General features: G+C 48.2%; 2 protein-coding genes and 1 non-coding gene across 3 annotated transcripts; 1 reads left to right on the top strand and 2 right to left on the bottom strand.

Annotated features, from left to right (window-relative positions):
- Positions 1-12,086: 12,086 nt before the first annotated feature.
- LOC121109339 lies at positions 12,087-17,618 on the bottom strand. Its single transcript, XM_046909966.1, has 2 exons — positions 15,134-17,618; positions 12,087-14,810 (listed from the first exon to the last, which is right to left on the bottom strand). Exons 1-2 carry the CDS (start codon positions 15,569-15,571, stop codon positions 14,607-14,609), a joined length of 642 nt encoding a protein of 213 aa, XP_046765922.1. The 5' UTR covers positions 15,572-17,618; the 3' UTR covers positions 12,087-14,606.
- MIR7450 (microRNA 7450) lies at positions 14,773-14,826 on the top strand. The gene has a single exon (NR_105619.1). It is a non-coding gene; the product is annotated as a microRNA 7450 (primary transcript).
- Positions 17,619-19,203: 1,585 nt separating the features above from the next.
- On the bottom strand, positions 19,204-22,135 carry LOC418086. The gene is made up of 2 exons (XM_004937831.4): positions 19,916-22,135; positions 19,204-19,592 (listed from the first exon to the last, which is right to left on the bottom strand). Exons 1-2 carry the CDS (start codon positions 20,351-20,353, stop codon positions 19,389-19,391), a joined length of 642 nt encoding a protein of 213 aa, XP_004937888.2. The 5' UTR covers positions 20,354-22,135; the 3' UTR covers positions 19,204-19,388.
- Between the last annotated feature and the right edge of the window lie 2,158 nt (positions 22,136-24,293).

A 24,293-nucleotide genomic window follows, 5' to 3' on the forward strand; every position in this document is an offset into this window, starting at 1 on the left:
CATGTGCGGTTTCCTGCGGACGGAGCGTGGCCGGCGTCGATTGGCCGGGAGGAGCCGCGCTCGGCCAATCGTATCCGCGGGGGGGTTTAACCGATACGGCGAATGTTGTTTTTTTCAGCGGCCGACCCGTCAGCGTCCGACGCTGCGGCCGGTAGTCGCAGCTACCGTGGCTGCAGTCAGCAGCTTTAAGGACAAGCTCCACATGGGCACGCCAGGCTCGACTGCTTCCGGGAGCACTGGGGATGTTAACCGGGGACCCTGTTGCCGTGGCAACAGGTGTTTCCGGTCGCGTCGCCCGCAAGCCCCAGTGACGGACGGGGCTGACATAAAGTACGGCGGCTAAGCGCAAGTGGCAGGCTTGCGTGTGGTGCCGCAGTGCGTGCTGGGAGCTGTAGTCCTCACTCGGCGCGCTCTGGCGGGAGCTGTGCACAAAATGGGCGCCATTACATGGCCCGCCTCAGGTGGGCCTGACGTGTGTGCCATGTCCTGGCCTCGGCTCTGCTGCCCTCTGGTGTGGTGTCTGACGCGGCCTAGCGTGGAGACCATCACTGTTCATGTGGAAAAGGCCTTCGAGATTGCCAAGTCCAACCACCCACGTAACGCTACAAAGCCACCACTAAGCCATGTCCTGAAGTGCCACATCCATCTCCTAAATACACCAAGAGATAATGACACCACTGCTTCCCTGGGCACACATTCCCATGCTTAACCCCCTTTTTTCCGTGAAGAAATATTTTAGATTAAATTTGGTGGACTCCAAATCTTCTGGGTTGCCTTACCTTTATGACCATATAATATATAACGTTGGTTTTGAAGGAGACATGGAACTGTTAAATCTCTGTTTTGTGCTCTGAATTTAGAGGTCAGACTGGCACTGTTTGCTTTATGCAGATTACACAGTTTGCTTTCTTCAAAGCCAGGTTGTATTACCCAGGACACAGGTGATACATAGGACTGAGGCAGCTGTGAGCTTAATGCTCTTATGAGAGTTCCATCTCTTTGCAGAGAGGTTGGCTATTGAAAATGACTAATTCCACTGAACTCTAAACTTATAAAAATTGTTTAGCTATTTTAAAGCTATGAACATGCTGTCCAGTACTGCTATCTATGTTTTATTCAGTTAGAAAACCATTAAGGTTGGAAAACACCACTAAGATCATCCAGTCCAACTGTGATCATCCAATCCAATCCTTGAAGCAAATCTCAGTAGAATTTTCACTTAAAATATATTTAATTTCTGCATAGTTTTTGCTTAAAAAAACTCAAGAAGGATTTAAAATTCTAAGTTGCACTGCCATTTAAAAGAAGTCAGAATATCACTGTTCAGGGTTTAATACCAAAGCAAAGCTGTAAGTTCTAAGAGCTAGTAGTACTTCAGCTTGAGAATTATCTACATTAAAGGTCCTGGAAAGCAATTATATATACTCTTGAAGATTGTGTGCAATAATTGAAAGAGTGTATTTAAGTGCTCTATTTGCTCTTTTAACTAGAAAACCAAGAGCATGTGGTGATAAGAGAGAGTATGGGTAATGTGTTTTTCTGTGCAAACAGTAGAGCAAACCTGTTCAGTGCTCTGAGTACAACTTTATCACTTCACCCATCTGCCCTAGGGGAAACCTGCTCTTTTAAACATGCCACATGATTGTGGCTAAAAGTTGGAACTAGCAAGAAGTATTGTTGCCAGAAATGGCTACAGAGAAAAACTGAGTGTTGTTCAGATGACCTGACTGGGTATTTGTTTTAACCAGCTAAATTAGCCAGTTAATCTTCCTAGACTCCATCTGTAATAGAGGGATAGTTCTTTCATTGTACTAGCTGTGGCATATGTCAGGCTCACTCCTGATCTGATTAAGCTCAAGCCCAGCAAAATACCCTGTGCTTAAATCAGCTTATATCAGGTCTAGCATGCACCAGACTGGAGCATGGTAAAGAGCAGGAGTTTATGGCTAGGAGAGGGTGATACCCTTCTGCATAACCTTTCTAGGGAACCTGCTTTAGCAGGAGGTTGGAATAGATGGTCTCCAGAGGTCCCTTCCAAACTATACAATTCTCTCACTCCTTGATTCTTTTGACGATGATGGGCTGAGAAGCCTGAGAACCTGCTTCTAGAAGCCTGGGACATACCTTACATAGGACTTCCAGCCCTGCTCTAGTTTTAGGAGTGGAAAATCCTAACTAAAAGGGTAGCGCTTTCCTTCCTGTACTGTGAAAAGGCTACTCAGCCACGTATTCTACATTTTTACGTACAAACATATTTAGACTTTTTTTTTTTAATATTTTGCAAATAAACTATGTTTTGTTTGTAATTTTTTTCCCCAGTTATAATTAATGTCACGTGCTAGATCTGGATACATTTAATGTTTCCAGAATGCAGTGGAGAGCTATGTGAAAGATGGCTGAAGGGGTATTTAGGTCTTTAGGTGCTTTGAGTGATAGGTGTGTAGAAAAAAAAACCAGTAAGCACAGAGTATTTGCACTGAACTAATGCTCAAACAGAAGACGACTTCACTTTCTTACTTTTTTATTTTTTTGCTTTTCCTTCTGCTTTCCTGGTTTTCTATAATTTGGCAGTTTGTGCAACTGAATATTTGTGCATCTTTCTGAAAAGCCATCAAGGGTCCATAGGTCCTCTTCATATAGTGCTGTGATCATGATCATGAGCTGTAGCGAGCATCTTCATTACCCTAGAGGTGAATTATAATGGCTAAGAGAAAGGAGAACACTCATCCTGATGAAAATTATTACTGTGTGTGTCCATGAACCCATCAAACAGACACAGTTTTGAGAAAAGCAGCATTTTCTCTGAGATCTGGCAATGGACAGTGATGGACTGGATGATGGGCTGCTGTCCAGAGTGTTGCTTGCTTGGCTGCAGCAGGGATCAGAGTCCTGGATCCAGTTAGGCTTGAGCCTTCTCCAGGTGCCCCTCCTCTCTGAGCATGGCAAAGTTTTCTGCAGATAGCAAAACTTGCTTCTCAATATAAAAATCACTCTTAATGATGATATGAAATTGGAATGTTTCTTTCTAATTGTTACAGTAATATCAGTGTTCTCACTTTATGTATTTCAATTCTGGTTTCTGGAGAAACAATAATTAAAAAAGAAAACAAAGAACCACTAAAACAGCATCAGATTAGATCCTAAGGAGTTCTAGTGTAACACTGTCATTTTATCTAAAGAATTGGGGAACCCTTTTATTTATTTATTTTTATCTGTCTCAATATTGCAACAAACCCTCTTTGTTTACTTATGAAAATAGCCAATTAAATGAGCAGGGAAACAGTGAGCTACGTAATGCAAACAGGAACTGTTTGGGCTCTAATTGATTGGTTTTCCTCTTGTCCTTTTATTGCTCTATTTCTCCTGGACCTCTGCAGTTGGCTGCTGTTGGAGAGAAGATGCTGGGCTGATCTGAGGTGGCCATTCCTGGGTGCTACATGCATTTGTAGATGCTTTGTTAACTTGAACAACTTGAAGGCTTAGGAGCCTGAATGCAGTGGGTGTAGGATGTCAATGTCGATGTCAAAATCAAATCCAGAAAGGAGCCTTAGGCACCAAAATGATTGGTCAAATTAATCCTTCATCATTCATCACAAAAAAGCAGAATAACTGCTATGAAACATTGCAAGTTGCCTGTGTTTCTTCAACTTTTCTTCCTTATCCCCACCATTTTTAGATCACTATTCATGGTGGTGAGAGATGGGAAAGTGAAGACCCTAATTGCGTTGAAGGTTCTCTCAGCTTTGATTAATATTTTAATCACCGATTTGCTGGATGAAAGCAAGGTAAATGCCAGGGATACCAGCTGGTTTTTGAAGCAAGGCAGCAGTCTCCACCTTTTCTGAAGCCTGATCTGTGAAATACGCTCTCAGCTTCCTTTCTGGACCATGAAAGAGAGAGTTGTTTGCTCTGAGGAGGACAGAAGTGAGCTATGCTCATCATTACTTGATGCAGGAAGTATTTAGCAGTACTAGAGATTTTCAGTGCTCAGGGGACTTCAGAATGAAACCTGAGATACTTACAGCTTAGGTGGCTTTAAGGCCAAGCAATTGCTGGGGCAACTTTTTAGAAGCAGCAATTATGGACCCAGATGCCTGAAGAGGGGACTGGAGACGAGCTGTGATTTTCTGTGGATTCAAGCTCCAGGAACTTCCAGGAGGTCTCTGACATTTCAGGCACTAAATGTGCAGGAGACTTGGTATTCATACTGACATGCAAGTCCTGTGAGTCTGAGAAAAGATTGGCTGACATTAGGCAAGCTGCTCACGTGTTCCGAGGTGGAGTTTCAAGATTTAAAGGGCTGGGGTTCAAATCATTCCTTCAGCAAGCAGTTTTGGTATAAATGTTTCTTTCAACATAACGCCATCAAAATCGTATTAGAAAGAGCCCTTCATCTGTATCTTCCACTGCTTTATGGCTTTAGCATTAAATTATTAAGGACATACTAAATCATGATTTAAAATTCAGTATCATACTTCCACAACTTTTAATTTGTATTTCTGCCTTGCTCTGAGTTTGGTAGAAAGTGTTTGTTCTTCAAGTATCATTTGGCCTTTGGTCTGCTTTATGCCATTCTTCCTGAGACTGATGACGCCACTGCAGTTGGAACTGGTAGTGAAAAGGCAGTAACCCATATTTCCTCCTTGCACTGAGTATTTCTGGACTCTGCAAGGTGTCCTTTGAAGCTTCATTCCTGTAGTATTTGGCAGAAGGGAATGAGTTTTATGCATGGGTTTTTGCCTTTAGCATAAAGGGCAAAAGCTATGGAGGTGAAGAAATGTAACTTGAAGACTGCCATGCAGATAAAATAACTATTTTGATCATTACAGAAACCTTCCAGGCTCTGCAGATTCGAAAACCTCTGTGAGTTTCAGTATCACTGGAAATCCGCACCTGCAGTGATATATTTCTGTGGCTAAGAATACAAAACATATCACAGGGAACACTGCTTCTATCAGAAGAGTTATCCCTTCTTCGGATCTGTAATTACTATTTTCCCACAGCAGAATAAAGTCTAAGGGTGGAGTGGTTCAGCACAAGTGCATGAGATGGAGTGTCTGCTACATCCTCTCTCTGCTTGGCAGAGGCTTCCTCTACGTGCTTTCTTCTGGGGGCTGTGTCATTGAATTTTGGGAGTCAGCTCCAGCTGGAGGCGTGCATTAAAAAGCAATGAAAGCAGCCACATCTTTGAGGTTAAGCACGTGCATTCTCACTACGTCTGACAGAAGCTTTAGCACAGGAAAGGCGAGAAGGGATAAAGCTGTCATATTCTCGGTTTGCAGCGCAGAGCTAAAGAGAAAAACAAAGTGGGGAAGGGCGCAAACATCAGGGATTTGGGCTTGATTTATTGGGCGAGAGCTCGCCCTAGCGGCCCTCGAGCATCATTTCCATTTGGTAAACCACGTCTGGTGCCATGGCTTTACATTCAAACACCAAGCCTTGCTGCTGCTTTTAAGAAGTATTTCACCTTCATGTTTTCCACGGGTTTCTGTAATCAATGTGTGAATTGCAACCTTTGGTTGTACAAGAGCTAAATAACTGAGAATTATTTGTTAGAACGAATCAGCAGAGCACATTGCCTTTGTGTGTTCATCCCCATGAGGACAGCATTAAGACTGGAAAGAGCCGTTTCTCAGGTACATTTTCTTTCAAGTATTCTTTACATATGTTTATGTACCTTCATATATTTTTAGAAAAGTATTTCTCTGCCTCTTTTTAATAGGGAAATGGGTTTTGTTTTGTTTTGTTTTCCCAGTGGTTACATAGATTGCCACCTCCTTACAAAAATGCCATAACTTCTTGCTTCCCAGAAAGAGGCTTTCTGCAATACTGCCAGGGAAGGTAGCAGGCAACCCTTTTCTGTGTCAGGGAAAATTGCTCATTCCTCCTTTTGGATACAGCATCAATGAACTGTAACAGTCAGAGAACTCAACCTGTTGTACAGAAAGGAATGCTCAGCAAACAGCCAGACACAATTTATCTATTATCTCTGCCTCTCATTTCTTTTCTGTTAAATCAAACTTGGAAAAAGAATGCTAATGCTGTGTTCTACGTACTGGACATGGATCCCTCTGGGGATCTGCTGGTCTACAGCTAAGCTGCAAGCTGTTGTTTGCATGGGCTCTGGAGGGGCTTGACTAAAACTCCTGGAGCATTCCACAGTGCTAAGCATGGGGCAGCCTCAGTGAGCCCAATGGGCTCTGTTAGGACATATAAAGCTTGTATTCATCTTATATTGCAGTGTAGTTGTTTGATCAGTTAAATTTATTCAGACAGACAAATGGCCCATCTAGAATAATCTTCCTTTTGAGTTGAGTTTTCCATGTAGTTCCTTATGTTTGGGAGGGAGGAGAGATTAAACAATATACAATTTGTGTTTTTTAATTATTAAACTTTTTTTTTTTGCTTAATTTCTTAGGGGAGAAGATATTTTCCTGGCTGTTTGTGAGCAACTTACCCTTTGCATAGCTAAACATGTGCTTAGAGGTCATGGACAGCGAGCGGAGTTTGGAACTCATCTCAAGAACATCAAAAAGTCAGGGCTATATATAATGCGCTAAGCAAGAAGTGAAGTATAATTAAATGATTGCCTCACTTAAATTGTCTGTGAAGGAAATAATGTTTTATGATGCTGAAAGAATTCTGAAACCTTATTCAAGTTTCATTAGGCTGTTTATTGGTTGGCAGCTGCTGACTGTTTTTGCTCTAGCTCTAAGTTTGTTGGTGTGTGCTCTCCACACAGGTGGATGAATGAGAACAACCCAATTCCGTAGGTGGGGAGACACTGCCAGCTGATGGGCTGCAGCCTCTTGTTTCTTAGCTGCTCAGAAATTCATTGGAAGTGAGATCATAGGATGCCCACTGAGTTCTGGGCAAGTAGGTATAATGGAAAATATAAGCCAGATTAGTCTTGTGATGTGATATGATGTTATGCTGCTAATGAGGCACGTACAAGGGGATTTTCTAGTGGCAGGGAACTAAGGGAGTAACCGCTGAGGTCTGGTTTTTCTTTGCCCTGAGGGGAAGCAAACCTTGAGAAATGAGTTTCCCAGCTGTGCTGCTGTTGCAGCCCCTGTCTTGCTTTTTCAAAGGGCAGCATCTACTGCTTTAGCTTAATGGAGGATGCTCTAGCCTGTGCTTACTTGCCTGTGCTGTCCATAAATATTTGCTCTTTGAGCTACTCTGATTAATATAATATGGATCTGTCTGAGCTGTCTTTCCAGTATTTGTCAGAACTAGAAGTAGTTTGGTGTAGCAGTACCAAGTTCTGGATAGGCCAGTTTACTCTGCCTGGAGGTAGATATTTTGAATTATTAGCTAGGTGCAGAATTAATTGGTCCGTTGGAACTCCAGGCTGCTTCTGTTAGATTAGTTTTCAGATGACTTGGAAGCAGTCCATGCACCAGAGACTAGGGCAACCAAATTTTTTGCTAGTTATATATGGGACGTGCATCTTGTGGAATGCTATTTGACTACAGCGTGCTCCCTGCCATTATTATGTGACAGCCAGGGGCACTGTGCAAAGCAGAAACGGGCTTGTCCTTGTCCTACCGGGGCGGGGGGCTTAGCACGTAACGCTTAACGGGTCGCTTAACAGGCCGTTGCTCTCTTGACAAGCTGAAGTGCAACCATGGTCACCACACGGCGGCGAGCTGCTGCTAAAAGGGACGTGGAGACTCAGCCTGAAAGCATGAATGTCGATGCTGCAGTTCAGGTCTCAGTCTGTGGAGAATGTCTGTGGAGAATGTCTGCTACAGGAGGGCAGCAGGGATACCACCTGTATGCTGTGTGAACAGGTGGATGATCTGCTCAGCCTGGTGGTAGAGCTGAAGGAGGAAGAGGAAAGGCAGAGGAGCATCTGGGATTGTGAGAGGGGGGTTGATTGGTTAAGTTGCACTCTGCCATCCCTACAGGCTCTCTGTGTTAGGAAGTGGATAGATTGCAAAGAGCTGCGTCTGAGGAACAAGAAGGGAGTTCTACAGGTACACAGGCAGGAAGAGACAGGCCAAGGAGAGTGTTCCCCCTCTGATGAAAGGTAATGGGGAGCTGGCCTCCTCAGACATCGAAAAAGCTGAGGTACTCAGTGAGTGCTTTGCCTCAGTCTTCACGGGTGGTCAGGCTTCCTGTATCTGCCAGGACCATGAGCCTCTAGGTGGGGGTGTGGTGAGTGGTTTCTGTCCCACTGTAACAGTGCAACATGTCTAAGACCTTCTCATGAAACTGAATGTGTTTAAGTCCATGGGGCTGGATGATATCCATCGTAGGGTTCTGAAAGAGATGGCTGATGCGATTGCCAAGCTGCTCTCTATCATATTTGAAAAATCATGGCTGTCTTGTGAAGTCCCCAATGACTGGAAAAACGGGAACATTACTCCCATTTTTAAGAAAGGGAGAAAGGAAGATCTGGGCAACTACAGGCCAGTGAGCCTCGCCTCTGTGCCTGGGAAGATCATGGAGCAGATCCTCCTAGAAGCTATGTTAAGGCACATACGGGATAAAGAGGTGATCCAAGACAGCCAGCATGGCTTCACCAAAGGTAGATCTTTCTTGACCAATCTGGTGGCCTTCTATGATGGAGTGACTGCTTGGGTGGATGGGGGAAGGGCAATGGATGTCATCTACCTGGACTTCTGCAAGGCCTTTGACATGGTCCCTCACCACATCCTTCTCTCTAAATTGGAGAGGTATGGATTTGAAGGATGGACTGTTTGATGGATGAGGAATTGGCTGGCTGGATGCAGCCAAAGGGTTGTGATCAATGGTTCTGTGTCAGATTGGAGGCCGGTCATAAGCGGTGTCCCTCAGGGGTCAGTCTTGGGACCCGTGCTCTTCAACCTCTTCATCAATGACACAGATGATGGCATTGAGTGCACCTTCAGCAAGTTTGCGGGTGACACCAAGCTGAGCGGTGCAGCTGATAGACTGGAAGGAGGGGAAGCTGTCCAGAGGGACCTGGACAGGCTGGAGAAGTGGGCCTATGTGAACCTAATGAGGTTCAGTAAAGTTAAGTGCAGGGTGCTGCACTAGTGTTGGGGCAATCCCAGGTATTTATACAAACTGGGGCAAGATCTTCGTGAGAGCAGACCTGCAGAGAAGGACTTGGGGGGTCCTGGTAGATGAGAAGCTGGACATGAGCCAGCAGTGTGTTCCTGCAGCCTGGAAGGCCAACTGTGTTCTGGGCTGCATTAAAAAAGGGGTGGCCATCAGGGAGAGGGAGGGGATTGTCCCCCTCTACTCTGCTCTTGTGAGGCCCTATCTGGAGTACTGCATCCAGGCCTGGGGCCCCCAGTACAGGAAGGATGTGGAGCTCTTGGAGTGGGTCCAGAGGAGGGCCGCTAAGATGATCAGAGGGCTGGAGCACCTCTCCTATGAGGAAAGGTTGAGGGAACTGGGCTTGTTTGGCTTGGAGAAGGCTCCAGGGTGACCTCACTGTGGCCTTTCAGTACTTGAAGGGAGCATATAAACAGGAGGGGAAACAGTGGTTTACGAGGGTGGACAGTGGTAGGACAAGGGGGAATGGTTTTAAACTGATAGGAGGTTGTTTAGGTTAGATATTAGGAGTTCACTCAGAGGGTGATGATGCACTGTAACAGGTTGCCCAAGGAGGTTATGGATGCCCCATCCCTGGAGGTGTTCAAGGCCAGGCTGGGTGTGGCTCTGGGCAGCCTGGCCTGGTGGTTGGCAACCCTGCACATAGTGGGGGAGGTTGAAGCTGGGTGATCTTTGAGGTCCTTTTCAACCCAGGCCATTCTATGATTCCAATGGCCAGAAATCAGTTGAAAAAAATATTTTGAGATATAGTACAAAATAATTGAAGATGGCTGAAGATGGCTTACTTCTTAACCTTGCGTGATCAGACTTCTGGCAAACTCTATCATATCTGACATAATGGTTGGAATATGGCACCAGAACTTGCATGGTAAGGTGTCTTGATGGTTAAATCGTGTCACTTAAGTTACCTGGAAATCTCATAACTAGTTTGGGTTAAACTTTCTCTTTTTGCAGGGAGGAGAAACTAAGAAACTCACTAAGCACAACCAAAGATAGAATCATAGAATCGCTAAGGTTGGAAAAGACCCACAGGATCATCCAGTATAACCATTCGCCCTTCACCAATGGTTCTCGCTAAACGATGTCCCTCAACACAACATCCAAACGCTCTTTGAACACCACCAGGCTCGGTGACTCCACCACCTCTCTGGGCAGCCCATTCCAGTGCCTGACCACCCTTTCACAGAAGTAGTATTTCCTAATGTCCAGCCTGAATCTTCCCTGGCGCAGCCTGAAGCCATTCCCTCTCGTTCTATCACTAGTCACCTGAGAGAAGAGGCTGACCCCCAGCTCACTACAACCTCCCTTCAGGTAGTTATAGAGAGCAATAAGGTCTCCCCTGAGCCTCCTCTTCTCTAGACTGAACAATCCCAGCTCCTTCAGCAGCTCTTCGTAAGGCCTGTGCTCCAGACCCCTCACCAGCTTTGCTGCCCTCCTCTGGAGGGCCTCAGTGTCTTTCTTACAGTGAGGGGCCCAAAACTGGACACAGTACTCAAGGTGCAGCCTCACCAGTGCTGAGTACAGGGGGATAATTACTTCCCTGTTCCTGCTGGCCACACTATTTCTGATACAAGCCAGGATGCCATTGGCCTTCTTGGCCACCTGGGCACACTGCTGGCTCATGTTCAGTCTAGCGTCAATCAACACCCCCAGGTCCATTTCCTCTACACAGTCTTCCAGCCACTATGCCCCAAGCCTGTAGTGTTGCCTGGGGTTATTGCAGCCAAAGTTCAGGACCCAGCATTTGGTCTTGTTGAATCCCATCCCATTGGCTTCAGCCCAGCTATCCAACCTATCCAGATCCCTCTGTAAGGCCTCGCTATCCTCAGGCAGATCAACACTTCCAGCCAGCTTGGTGTCATCTGCAAACTTACCGAGGGTGCACTCAATACCTTCATCCAGGTCATCAATAAAGATATTAAAGAGGACAGGCCCCAGCACCGACCCCTGGGGAACACCACTCGTGACCACTCGCCAGCTGGATTTAACTCCATTCACCACCACTCTCTGGGCCCGGCCCTCCAGCCAGTTCCTTACCCAGCCAAGAGTGTATCTGTCCAAGCCACGGACTGCCAGCTGCTGGAGGAGAATACTGTGGGAGACAGTGTCAAAGGCTTTGCTGAAGTCTAGGTAGACCACATCAACAGCCTTTCCCTCATCCACCAGACGGGTCACTGGATCATAGAAGGAGATCAGGTTGGTCAAGCAGGACCTGCCCTTCATGACACCATGCTGGCTAGGCCTCATCCCCCGGTTGTCCTGCACATGCTGTGTGATCTCCCTCAAGACAATCTGCTCCATAATCTTCCTTCCTAGGACTCTCCCTACTAGTCTCCTGAACAATTCAAAGTCTGCCCTCCAGAAGTCCAAGGTAGCAGTTTTGCTGTTCCCCCTCCTGACTCCACCAAGAATCGAGAACTCTACCATGTCGTGGTCACTCTGCCCAAGACAGCCCCCAACCTCTACATCTCCCACCAGACCTTCTCTGTTTGTGAACAGCAGGTCTAACGGGGCAGCTCCTCTTGTAGGTTCTCTTATCATCTGCATCAAGAAGTTGTCCTCCATACATTCCAGAAACCTCCTAGACTGCTTCTTCTGTGCTAGATTGTATTCCCAGCATATGTCAGGGAAGTTGAAGTCCCCCATGAGGTCAAGGGCCAGCGGTCGCGCAGCTTCAGCCAGCTGCTCATAGAACAACTCATCTGTCTCTTCATCCTGGTTTGGCGGTCTATAACAGACGCTCACCAGGATGTCTGCCTTGTCGGCTCTTCCCCTGATCTTAACCCATAAGGATTCAACCTTATTTTCCCCAGTCATAAGTTCAGTCACCTCAAAGCACTCTTTAACATAGAGAGCCACTCCACCACCCCTCCTTCCCTGCCTATCCTTCCTGAAGAGTTTGTAGCCATCCATTGCAGCACTCCAATCATGGGAGTGGTCCCACCACGTTTCTGTAATGGCAACTAGGTCATAGTTTGCCTGCTGCACAATGGCTTCTAACTCTTCTTGTTTGTTGCCCATGCTGCGTGCATTGGTATAGATAAGCTTCTCTAGCCACTTCCAATACGGAGAAGTAAGATTTAAAGTATCAGCTGGGGTTTATACTGAAGTTATTGCAGAACAGTATGGAGACTTCAGTTTTTGAATGCAGTTGTTTCCTTCTGCTACTATTGTTTTAACCTTCTTTTCCTATACATAGGTAGCATGAGGCTATAGTTTTCTTTTATTAGTTGGATTTATAATTTATTCCAAACAGTCTTAATATTACTGCAACAGAACTGAAGAAACCAAGTAAATAGCTCAGAAAAGCTGCTTGTAGTTGAATGTGAGCACAGTTCCAATTTAGAATACCATTTCAAGAAGTGGAAAATGCATAAAAACATAACATCTGCAAGGCTTTTCAAGGGAGATTTTGTTGTATACTTACGAGTTGTGAGTATATAGATGTACGCTTAAACGTTAAAAATCTTTGGAGTGTTTGTTTTAGATATTGATTACATTTTGCAGACTGCTGCAAAACAAATAACAGTGGGACTTTGAACAGATTATTGTTGTATCTGATAATTATTTAATGTTGTTTTTGTTAGTTATTAGTTCAAACAAGACTTCATACAGATCTGAGAACTTAATACATCTCCTTAAGCTGAAATACCAAAATAAAATAAAAAATTCAGTGCTTAGATGGCTGATATTTGAGCTCAGATAAATGTGCATGCTAGTTTTGCTAAAGCTCTTCCAGATCTAGACAGCAAAGCAGGGAGAAAGTTCATAGAAGTGAACTGCACGGGAAGGAGAAAGGTCCTGAAGAGTAGGTTAAGGGGTATGAGAAATCAAGAATATGGTAAAGCACTGGAGCAGTGCTGTCCTGAGCTCACGTGCTTTCTTGGATTTGGGAACAAAGACTTGGATTTGAGAACTATTGCAAAATACAAAGCTAGGAGAGGGAAAGGGGAAGTTTTCAACACAAGTATTTGTTGAGGGTACAGGTACAGGCACCCCCGCAGCTCAGGCTGCCAGGGCCCCATCCAACCTGGCTTTGAGTGCCTCCATGGATGGGGCACCCACAGCTCTATGGGCAGCTGTACCAGTGCCTCACTGCCCTCTAGGTAAAGAAGTCCTTCCCAACATCTAACCTTAATCTCTTCTATTTTAATTTAAAAGCTGTTCTCCTGTCTTTTTACTATGAAACCATATCGGTCTCCATTTTATTTATAAGCTTCCTTTACATACCAAAAGACTGATTTTTTAAAAATTTTTTTATTTTTTTTTTTCTGTTCTGTCAGTTCAAGGTCATTACCTCTATAATAAATCACTAATATAATCTGTCAGATATTTTTCTTGCTTACAAAGCTGTTCTGTTTGGAACATTGTACTGCAGAAGCATGAGTAAGACGACTTTGTCAGCCTTTTTAGTACAGCATTTTAATTTCAACTGATGGGAGTTTAATGAATCTGATGTTAGCCCCATCTTAGGCTGAACTTGAAAGCTCTGCTAGCTGATTAGAAAGCCTTGCTGCTACCACTGGTGTGCAGGGGCATCTTCATTAACCAAGCAGTTCCTGAGATGTTGAGTGTTCTCAGTAATCACAGAAATAAGTGTGAGCTGACATTGCTGAGCAGCTTGCAGGGAGACTTGAATGTTTCCCCTATGTAAACAGAACTATGAAAAGCAAAGAAGTGAGATACGGGTGTAATTATAGGTCTAACTTTGTAATACATGCTGTATGTGAAACACTTAACTGATTTTTGATATTATATGTATGCACATTCAGAGATCAGATGTTATCTATGCTCTGAGCCTTCAGTGGTATTCCAGAGTTGGTGTTTGTGTACGGAGGATGGTATGTAGCCTCTGAATTATTCCTGCTCACAACGTTCAGCCCAAACTAAAACCGCTTGGATCATAAGTGTATGAACTTGATCAGATGTGGACCATACTTTTCTTTAGAAAGAGATTGTGTATATTATGCCCCACACAGACCCAGCTTCATCGCACAGACCATGAATAGCAGGATGATAGATGGAAATAGGGGCTGTGGTGTGTATTTAACACTACTGCGTGCCTTTTTGTTTGTCGGTGCTCCCACTCTATCTGTGCAGTAAGATTATTCCTTGAAGAGTCCTTCTTCTGTGAAGCTCTTCAGTGTGATTTTTATTGCCAGCTCTGGCTTTGCACTTTGCCGTTTGAGTTTGTACCAGGTAAGTGTCATAGGTGTGGCCAGGTCTGAAAATACTGGAGGTGGAAAGTCTGGTGTCCATGGAACGTAGATAAAGAAAAAATGAATTTCCATGCGTGCTTCTTCACACCAGTCTATATTACCACATATTTTTCCAGTATTTAAATTATTACTCAGACCACAAAAAGGACAACTCAGCTTAAAGCTCAGTTTTTTAACAATTTATTTTTAAACACCGATACATCATTCAGAAGAAAATATCCTGTTGCTCCAGGCAACAGAATTACATGAAGGAAATTTGTTTATATACGTGTGTAGGGTGCGGATACACGTATGCTGTCTGAAAGGTGGAGAGGAAGGTCTTTGAAAACCTTGGAACTAGCAGCTCATGCCACTCTTTTGTGCCGCATTCCTCTCCTGCTGGCTCCTGCGCGCTTCCCGGTGGGATTGGAGCAGGGTCCTCAGGTGCCTCTCCATTAGGTCTATTTCAGCCTCAATGCAGCGGAGCAGCTCAGTAGCACTGTTGCTGTCCCTTCCCCGGTGCTCTGTTCTTAAGGAGGCTGAGGCTGTTGGTCCCGTTTCCTGGAAGTGATGGAGCATGGGCACAGTGAAAGGGATGCATCCTCACTTTGCAGAGCATTCCCCTGCAGGGCTCCAATTCCTGTGCAGCCTTTCCTGGCTCACAGGACTGCCCCAAGCATGCGGCTCCCAGCACCTCAGGCAGGCCCCGTGTAGGACGCGGGTTTCCAATTGGGTGTCAGCCCCATGGCTGGGTAAGTCCCTGGGGAGAACTAGCGGACCTCTGGGAGTCTGCTTTCCTTGGAAGGCTTCACAGACAAGGCCTTGGTGGTTGCCAGCTCCCCTCCCGTGGTACCCTCCCTGCGCGATGCATTTCAGTTGCTCACCTGTCCCCGTGGTCGTCTAATGTTTCTCCAGAGCCCACAGAAAATCCTCAGCAGGATCAGGATGCACATGTGCTTCAACACATCCATGAAAACACAGGGTAAGTGTGTTTGGACAAGATTGTCACGGACGTGGCCCAGGATGTCGTGCAAGCTGAAGACTTTCTGCGTGGGGCCGGTGGACTGCTGCTTTGGGTCCTTTGTAGTAACAACCTTGCTGACCCTGTACCGGATCCATCTGGGACGTTCTGAAAAGCCTAGCTGGCGGGGCCAGTAGGAGGCATGGTGCTGGGTGTCAATGGGCAGCTGCTCCTCAGGACGGACTGGCTTTTTGTCCTGATTACAAATCCAAACAAAATAGCTGGAACAGCGAGGGCTGAATCCAGCAAATGGGGACATAGCCAGAGTGATGGTCAGGAAAAGAGTCACGCTGAGCTTCATCCTGTTCTCTCCTAAAGACGAATCTCAGCACAAAAGTGCCAGTCACCCAGAGCAGTGACCACCAGGATGGAGCAGCTGCTCAAAATGATTGCGCTGGGAAAGGCTGCCCATGTGTCTTGAAGACTGATGTCATGTCCTGCCCTGTGATGTCACAAAGCCTTTTGCCCCACCCCGGCCATAGGGTTCCCGGTGTGCCCTGCTGGATGCCCCAGTGGCCTTTGTCGATTAGGATCTCGTCAAGGCAGAGCGTCAGAGCTCGGAGAACTCCTCTAGGTGCCACTCTGACAAAGCAGGAAGCCGACACGGCAGTAGCCAGAAGGTTTTGGAAACCTTGGACACGCGTTGAATGAAAGACTTTTAATAATGGCGGGGAACACTGTACTTCAGCTTCACCTCCATTTTGATTGCCCACCAGCAGCACTCTCAGTCTAGCAGACTAAAATACAAGAAGCATGCTTTGCTGTTCACCCACAAAAAACTACAAAAGGCATTGTCATCGAGATTTGGAGCAACGTGGCTCCTCGGCATGCAGGACGGCAGCCATGCACCCAGCTCGGGGTCGGGCCTCTACACCCAAATCCCAGCGCCACTTCCTCCCATCCACAGAATCATTCTATGGGTACGGTTGGAAGGGACCTTTAGGATGCTGTAGATCCAACCCCTGGCTATAGGCGGGGACATCTCCCTCTACACAAGGTTGCTCAAAGCCCCATCCAGCCTGGCCTTGAGTGCCTCCAGGGAGAGGGCACCCCCAACCTTGCTGGGCAGCCTGTTCCAGTGTCTTACCACCCTCACAGTAAAGAACGTTGTCCTGTTACCTAGGCTAAATCTACCCCCTTCCAGTTTAAAGCCTTTTCCCCTTGTCCTCTTGCTACACGCCCTTATTAAAAAGTCCCTCCCCTGCTTTCCTGCAGGCCCCCTTCAGGCACTGGAAGTGTTCTAGTACTCTGATTATCTTCATGGCCCTCCTCTGGACCCACTCCAGGAGCTCAATGTCCTTCTTGTGTTCGGGGCTCCCGAACTGGACACAGTACTCCAAGTGGGGTCTCATGAGAGCAGAGCAGAAGGGCAGACCCACCCCCCTCGACCTGCTGCTCACACTTCTCTTCATGCAACCCGCGATACGGTTGGCCTTCTGGGCTGCAAGCACATATTGCTGGCTCATGCTGAATCACCAAACGAGTTCTCCCATTCTCTTGAGAATTTGTAGCCATGAATACAGGAGTCAGGAGAGGAAAGGCACCCATTCTGCCCAGAGCACTGGCCTTGCCACAGCACTCACTTGCACTGCTGACTTTCCCGCTGGCCATCCATAGAATCAGCACTGCAGCCAATGCTGGATGCGAAGTCTACAGGGGGTTTCTTCCTCTTCCCACTATCTTGTGCCGCCTTCCTCTCCTGCCGACTCCTGCGTGCTTCCCAGTGAGACTGGAGCAGGGTCCTCGGGTGCCTCTCCATTAAGTCTATTTCAGCCTCCATGTGGCAGAGCAGGTCAGAAGCACTGTTGCTGTCCTTTCCCCAGTGCTCTGTTCTTAAGGAGGCTTAGGCTATTGGTCCCATTTCCATGAAGTGACGGAGCACGGGCACCGTGAAAGGGTGTCACAGTGAAAGGGTGTCATGGAGTCAGATCTGAGTCCGTGACAAGTGGGGCACAGGCCCGGAAAAAAAAAATCCCAATAAAAGAGACAAAAGGGCGAAGGAAAAAAAGGAAGGGGTACCAGCAATTTGCTGCGCGATCCGGCCGGCCCCGGCCTCACAGCAGGGCGCGCCAGGGGCCGCGCGCTCCCGGAGGGGGGGAAGGGCAGAGAGCTGGTAGATGGGTTTCACAGGAGGAACACACCGGCAACGATCTGAGGAGGAACGGTAATTTACTAATTCCAACCAAATGAAACAAAACGAGAGAGAAGAGTACCCAGAGCGGGAGGGAAGCACGTGCCCTTCTCCGCAGCGAGCGCGGCCGGCCCCGAGGGCGGGAGAGACGCCCGGGGTCCTCGCCGGAGCTCCACCTCACTGCTCTTGGCGCCAAGTCCTCCGGGGAGGCCGCCCCTCCCCTCCCATCGGGATACTCAGAATGCCCACGAGACGCAGTAAACGCAACCAGAACATTAACTCTTTCACTTCCACCGGGTCACGTGACGTTCTGGTGTGGAATGCTGACAACAAAAAATCACCAAACCACAACAGAGTTAAAGACTGATGTCATGTCCTGCCCTGTGATGTCACAAAGCCTTTTGCCCCACCCCGGCCATAGGGTTCCCGGTGTGCCCTGCTGGATGCCCCGGTGGCCTTTGTCGATTAGGGTCTCGTCAAGGCAGAGGGTCAGAGCTCGGAGAACTCCTCTAGGTGCCACTCTGACAAAGCAGGAAGCTGACACGGCAGTAGCCAGAAGGTTGTGGAAGCCTTGGGCACGCGTTGAATGAAAGACTATTAATAATAGTGGGGAACACTGTACTTCAGCTTCACCTCCATTTTGATTGCCCACCAGCAGCACTCTCAGTCTAGCAGACTGAAATACAAGGAGCATGCTTTGCTGTTCACCCACAAAAAACAACCAAAGGCACTGTCATCTAGATTTGGAGCAACGTGGCTCCTCGGCATGCAGGACGGCAGCCATGCACCCAGCTCGGGGTGGGGCCTCTACACCCAAATCCCAGCGCCACTTCCTCCCATCCACAGAATCATTCTATGGGTACGGTTGGAAGGGACCTTTAGGACGCTGTAGATCCAACCCCCGCCTATAGGCAGGGACATCTCCCTCTAGACCAGGTTGTTGAAAGCCCCATCCAGCCTGGCCTTGAGTGCCTCCGTGGATGGGGTACTCCCAGCTCTATGGGCAGCTGTTCCAGTGCTTCACCACACGCTGGGTAAGGAATTCCTTCCCAACATCCAACCTAAATCTCTTCTATTTTAATGTAAAAGCTGCTCACCCCTGTCTTTTCACTAGGAAGCCATGTTGGTCTCCATTTTATTTATAAGTTTCTGTATGTGAAACACTTAACCGATTCTTGATGTTATATGAATGCTCATTCAGAGATCAGATGTTATCTATGCTCTGAGCCTTCAGTGGTATTCCAGAGTTGGTGTTTGTGTACGGAGGATGGTATGTAGCCTCTGAATTATTCCTGCTCACAACGTTCAGCCCAAACTAAAACCGCTTGGATCATAAGTGTATGAACTTGATCAGATGTGGACCATACTTTTCTTTAGAAAGAGATTGTGTATATTATGCCCCACACAGACCCAGCTTCATCGCACAGACCATGAATAGCAGGATGATAGATGGAAATAGGGGCTGTGGTGTGTATTTAACACTACTGCGTGCCTTTTTGTTTGTCGGTGCTCCCACTCTATCTGTGCAGTAAGATTATTCCTTGAAGAGTCCTTCTTCTGTGAAGCTCTTCAGTGTGATTTTTATTGCCAGCTCTGGCTTTGCACTTTGCCGTTTGAGTTTGTACCAGGTAAGTGTCATAGGTGTGGCCAGGTCTGAAAATACTGGAGGTGGAAAGTCTGGTGTCCATGGAACGTAGATAAAGAAAAAATGAATTTCCATGCGTGCTTCTTCACACCAGTCTATATTACCACATATTTTTCCAGTATTTAAATTATTACTCAGACCCCTCAGAAAAGGACAACTCAGCTTAAAGCTCAGTTTTTTAACAATTTATTTTTAAACACCGAAACATCATTCAGAAGAAAATATCCTGTTGCTCCAGGCAACAGAATTACATGAAGGAAATTTGTTTATATACGTGTGTACGGTGCGGATACACGTATGCTGTCTGAAAGGTGGAGAGGAAGATCTTTGAAAACCTTGGAACTAGCAGCTCACGCCACTCTTTTGTGCCGCATTCCTCTCCTGCTGGCTCCTGCGCGCTTCCCGGTGGGATTGGAGCAGGGTCCTCAGGTGCCTCTCCATTAGGTCTATTTTAGCCTCAATGCGACGGACCAGCTCAGTAGCATTGTTGCTGTCCCTTCCCCGGTGCTCTGTTCTTAAGGAGGCTGAGGCTGTTGGTCCCGTTTCCTGGAAGTGATGGAGCATGGGCACAGTGAAAGGGATGCATCCTCACTTTGCAGAGCATTCCCCTGCAGGGCTCCAATTCCTGTGCAGCCTTTCCTGGCTCACAGGACTGCCCCAAGCATGCGGCTCCCAGCACCTCAGGCAGGCCCCGAGTAGGACGCGGGTTTCCAATTGGGTGTCAGCCCCATGGCTGGGTAAGTCCCTGGGGAGAGCTAGCGGACCTCTGGGAGTCTGCTTTCCTTGGAAGGCTTCACAGACAAGGCCTTGGTGGTTGCCAGCTCCCCTCCCGTGGTACCCTCCCTGCGCGATGCATTTCAGTTGCTCACCTGTCCCCGTGGTCGTCTAATGTTTCTCCAGAGCCCACAGAAAATCCTCAGCAGGATCAGGATGCACATGTGCTTCAACACATCCATGAGGACACAGGGTACGTGTGTTTGGACAAGATTGACACGGACGTGGCCCAGGATGTCGTGCAAGCTGAAGACCTTCTGCGTGGGGCCGGTGGACTGCTGCTTTGGGTCATCTGGAGGGACAACCTTGCTGACCCTGTACCGGATCCATCTGGGACGTTCTGAAAGGCCTAGCTGGCGGGGCCAGTAGGAGGCACGGTGCTGGGTGTCAATGGGCACCTGCTCCTCAGGACGGACTGGCTTTTTGTCCTGATTACAAATCCAAACAAAATAGCTGGAACAGCGAGGGCTGAATCCAGCAAATGAGGACATAGCCAGAGTGATGGTCAGGAAAAGAGTCACGCTGAGCTTCATCCTGTTCTCTCCTAAAGACGAATCTCAGCACAAATGTGCCAGTCACCCAGAGCAGTGACCACCAGGATGGAGCAGCTGCTCAAAATGATTGCGCTGGGAAAGGCTGCCCATGTGTCTTGAAGACTGATGTCATGTCCTGCCCTGTGATGTCACAAAGCCTTTTGCCCCACCCCGGCCATAGGGTTCCCGGTGTGCCCTGCTGGATGCCCCGGTGGCCTTTGTTGATTAGGATCTCGTCAAGGCAGAGGGTCAGAGCTCGGAGAACTCCTCTAGGTGCCACTCTGACAAAGCAGGAAGCCGACACGGCAGTAGCCAGAAGGTTTTGGAAACCTTGGACACGCGTTGAATGAAAGACTTTTAATAATGGCGGGGAACACTGTACTTCAGCTTCACCTCCATTTTGATTGCCCACCAGCAGCACTCTCAGTCTAGCAGACTGAAATACAAGAAGCATGCTTTGCTGTTCACCCACAAAAAACTACAAAAGGCACTGTCATCTAGATTTGGAGCAACGTGGCTCCTCAGCATGCAGGAGGGCAGCCATGCACCCAGCTCGGGGTCGGGCCTCTACACCCAAATCCCAGCGCCACTTCCTCCCATCCACAGAATCATTCTATGGGTACGGTTGGAAGGGACCTTTAGGATCCTGTAGATCCAACCCCCGGCTATAGGCAGGGACATCTCCCTCTGGACCAGGTTGCTCAAAGCCCCATCCAGCCTGGCCTTGAGTGCCTCCAGGGAGAGGGCACCCCCAACCTTGCTGGGCAGCCTGTTCCAGTGTCTTACCACCCTCACAGTAAAGAACGTTGTCCTGTTACCTAGGCTAAATCTACCCCCTTCCAGTTTAAAGCCTTTTCCCCTTGTCCTCTTGCTACATGCCCTTATTAAAAAGTCCCTCCCCTGCTTTCCTGCAGGTCCCCTTCAGGTACTGGAAGTGCTCTAGCACTCTGATTATCTTCATGGCCCTCCTCTGGACCCACTCCAGGAGCTCAATGTCCTTCTTGTGTTCGGGGCTCCCGAACTGGACACAGTACTCCAAGTGGGGTCTCATGAGAGCAGAGCAGAAGGGCAGACCCACCCCCCTCGACCTGCTGCTCACACTTCTCTTCATGCAACCCGCGATACGGTTGGCCTTCTGGGCTGCAAGCACATATTGCTGGCTCATGCTGAATCACCAAACGAGTTCTCCCATTCTCTTGGGAATTTGTAGCCATGAATACGGGAGTCAGGAGAGGAAAGGCACCACTTCTGCCCAGAGCACTGGCCTCGCCACAGCACTCACTTGCACTGCTGACTTTCCCGCTGGCCATCCATAGAATCAGCACTGCAGCCAACGCTGGATGCGAAGTCTACAGGGGGTTTCTTCCTCTTCCCACTATCTTGTGCCGCCTTCCTCTCCTGCCGGCTCCTGCGTGCTTCCCAGTGAGACGGGAGCAGGGTCCTCGGGTGCCTCTCCATTAAGTCTATTTCAGCCTCCATGTGGCAGAGCAGGTCAGAAGCACTGTTGCTGTCCTTTCCCCAGTGCTCTGTTCTTATGGAGGCTGAGGCTGTTGGTCCCATTTCCATGAAGTGACGGAGCACGGGCACCGTGAAAGGGTGTCACAGTGAAAGGGTGTCATGGAGTCAGATCTGAGTCCGTGACAAGTGGGGCACAGGCCCGGAAAAAAAAAATCCCAATAAAAGAGACAAAAGGGCGAAGGAAAAAAAGGAAGGGGTACCAGCAATTTGCTGCGCGATCCGGCCGGCCCCGGCCTCACAGCAGGGCGCGCCAGGGGCCGCGCGCTCCCGGAGGGGGGGGAAGGGCAGAGAGCTGGTAGATGGGTTTCACAGGAGGAACACACCGGCAACGATCTGAGGAGGAACGGTAATTTACTAATTCCAACCAAATGAAACAAAACGAGAGAGAAGAGTACCCAGAGCGGGAGGGAAGCACGTGCCCTTCTCCGCAGCGAGCGCGGCCGGCCCCGAGGGCGGGAGAGACGCCCGGGGTCCTCGCCGGAGCTCCACCTCACTGCTCTTGGCGCCAAGTCCTCCGGGGAGGCCGCCCCTCCCCTCCCATCGGGATACTCAGAATGCCCACGAGACGCAGTAAACGCAACCAGAACATTAACTCTTTCACTTCCACCGGGTCACGTGACGTTCTCGTGTGGAATGCTGACAAGAAAAAATCACCAAACCACAACAGAGTTAAAGACTGATGTCATGTCCTGCCCTGTGATGTCACAAGGCCTTTTGCCCCACCCCGGCCATAGGGTTCCCGGTGTGCCCTGCTGGATGCCCCGGTGGCCTTTGTCGATTAGGGTCTTGTCAAGGCAGAGCGTCAGAGCTCGGAGAACTCCTCTAGGTGCCACTCTGACAAAGCAGGAAGCCGACACGGCAGTAGCCAGAAGGTTTTGGAAACCTTGGACACGCGTTGAATGAAAGACTATTAATAATAGTGGGGAACACTGTACTTCAGCTTCACCTCCATTTTGATTGCCCACCAGCAGCACTCTCAGTCTAGCAGACTGAAATACAAGGAGCATGCTTTGCTGTTCACCCACAAAAAACAACCAAAGGCACTGTCATCTAGATTTGGAGCAACGTGGCTCCTCGGCATGCAGGAGGGCAGCCATGCACCCAGCTCGGGGTCGGGCCTCTACACCCAAATCCCAGCGCCACTTCCTCCCATCCACAGAATCATTCTATGGGTACGGTTGGAAGGGACCTTTAGGACGCTGTAGATCCAACCCCCGCCTATAGGCAGGGACATCTCCCTCTAGACCAGGTTGTTGAAAGCCCCATCCAGCCTGGCCTTGAGTGCCTCCAGGGAGAGGGCACCCGCAACCTTGCTGGGCAGCCTGTTCCAGTGTCTCACCACCCTCACAGTAAAGAATGTTGTCCTGTTACCTAGGCTAAATCTACCCCCTTCCAGTTTAAAGCCTTTTCCCCTTGTCCTGTTGCTACATGCCCTAATTAAAAAGTCCCTCCCCAGCTTTCCTGCCGGTACCCTGCAGGTACTGAAAGTGCTCTAGCACTCTATCTTCATGGCCCTGCTCTGGACCCACTCCAACAGCTCAATGTACCTGTTTTCAGGGCTCTTGAACTGGATGCAGTACTCCAAGTGGGGTCTCATGAGAGCAGAGCAGAAGGGCAGACCCACCCCCCTCGACCTGCTGCTCACACTTCTCTTCATGCAACCCAGGATACGCTTGGCCTTCTGAGCTGGAAGCACGTATTGCTGGCTCATGTTGAATCATCAAACGACACTCCCAAATGCTTGTCCTCAGGGCTGCTGTCAACCCATTCTCCACCCCGCCTTTATTTGTGCTTGGGATTGCACTGAATCGCTTGCAGGGCCTTGCACTTTGGTGTTGCTGAAATGCATGCGGTTGGCATGGGCTCACCTCTCAACCCTGCCCAGGTTTCTCTGCATAGCATCCTGTTCCTTCATGCGTGTCCACTGCTAATCCTTCAAACTTGCGTTGGACTGCTACTTGAGAGATGCATGGAGAGAAACGGCTGAGCAGTTTCAGTTGGAACTGGCAACAAACTTAGAGGGCATGGTGGTGATGGCTTGACGATTGGACTTGATGGTCCTTTCCAAAGGACTAGGTGTCTTGTCCAACTGTCACGATTCTACAGTTGTGTGTGGATCTCTGGTAATATAGCAGACTGCTTATGTAGTGCATGGAGAATCTATTTTATTGTTAGTAACTTTGTGTAAGGCGAACCCTTTCCACTGTTGATGAGGTCTGCTTTTTTTCTTTATCGACGTGTTACCAATTTTTGTTAACACACGTGATTAGAGCTGCCAGCGTCTACCACTGTCAGTGGGAGCCTCCAAGCAGCTCTTTGGGTTTTTATGGCGTTATTCGCATTACACGTTCCCACTGCAGCACCGGTGACAGAACGGTTGCGTCTGTGGAGAGCCGCCGGCTCCCGCCGCGCCGCAGCCGCT

This window comes from Gallus gallus, chromosome 1 (genome assembly GCF_016699485.2).
Source record: "Gallus gallus isolate bGalGal1 chromosome 1, bGalGal1.mat.broiler.GRCg7b, whole genome shotgun sequence".
NCBI classification, from domain to species: domain Eukaryota; kingdom Metazoa; phylum Chordata; class Aves; order Galliformes; family Phasianidae; genus Gallus; species Gallus gallus.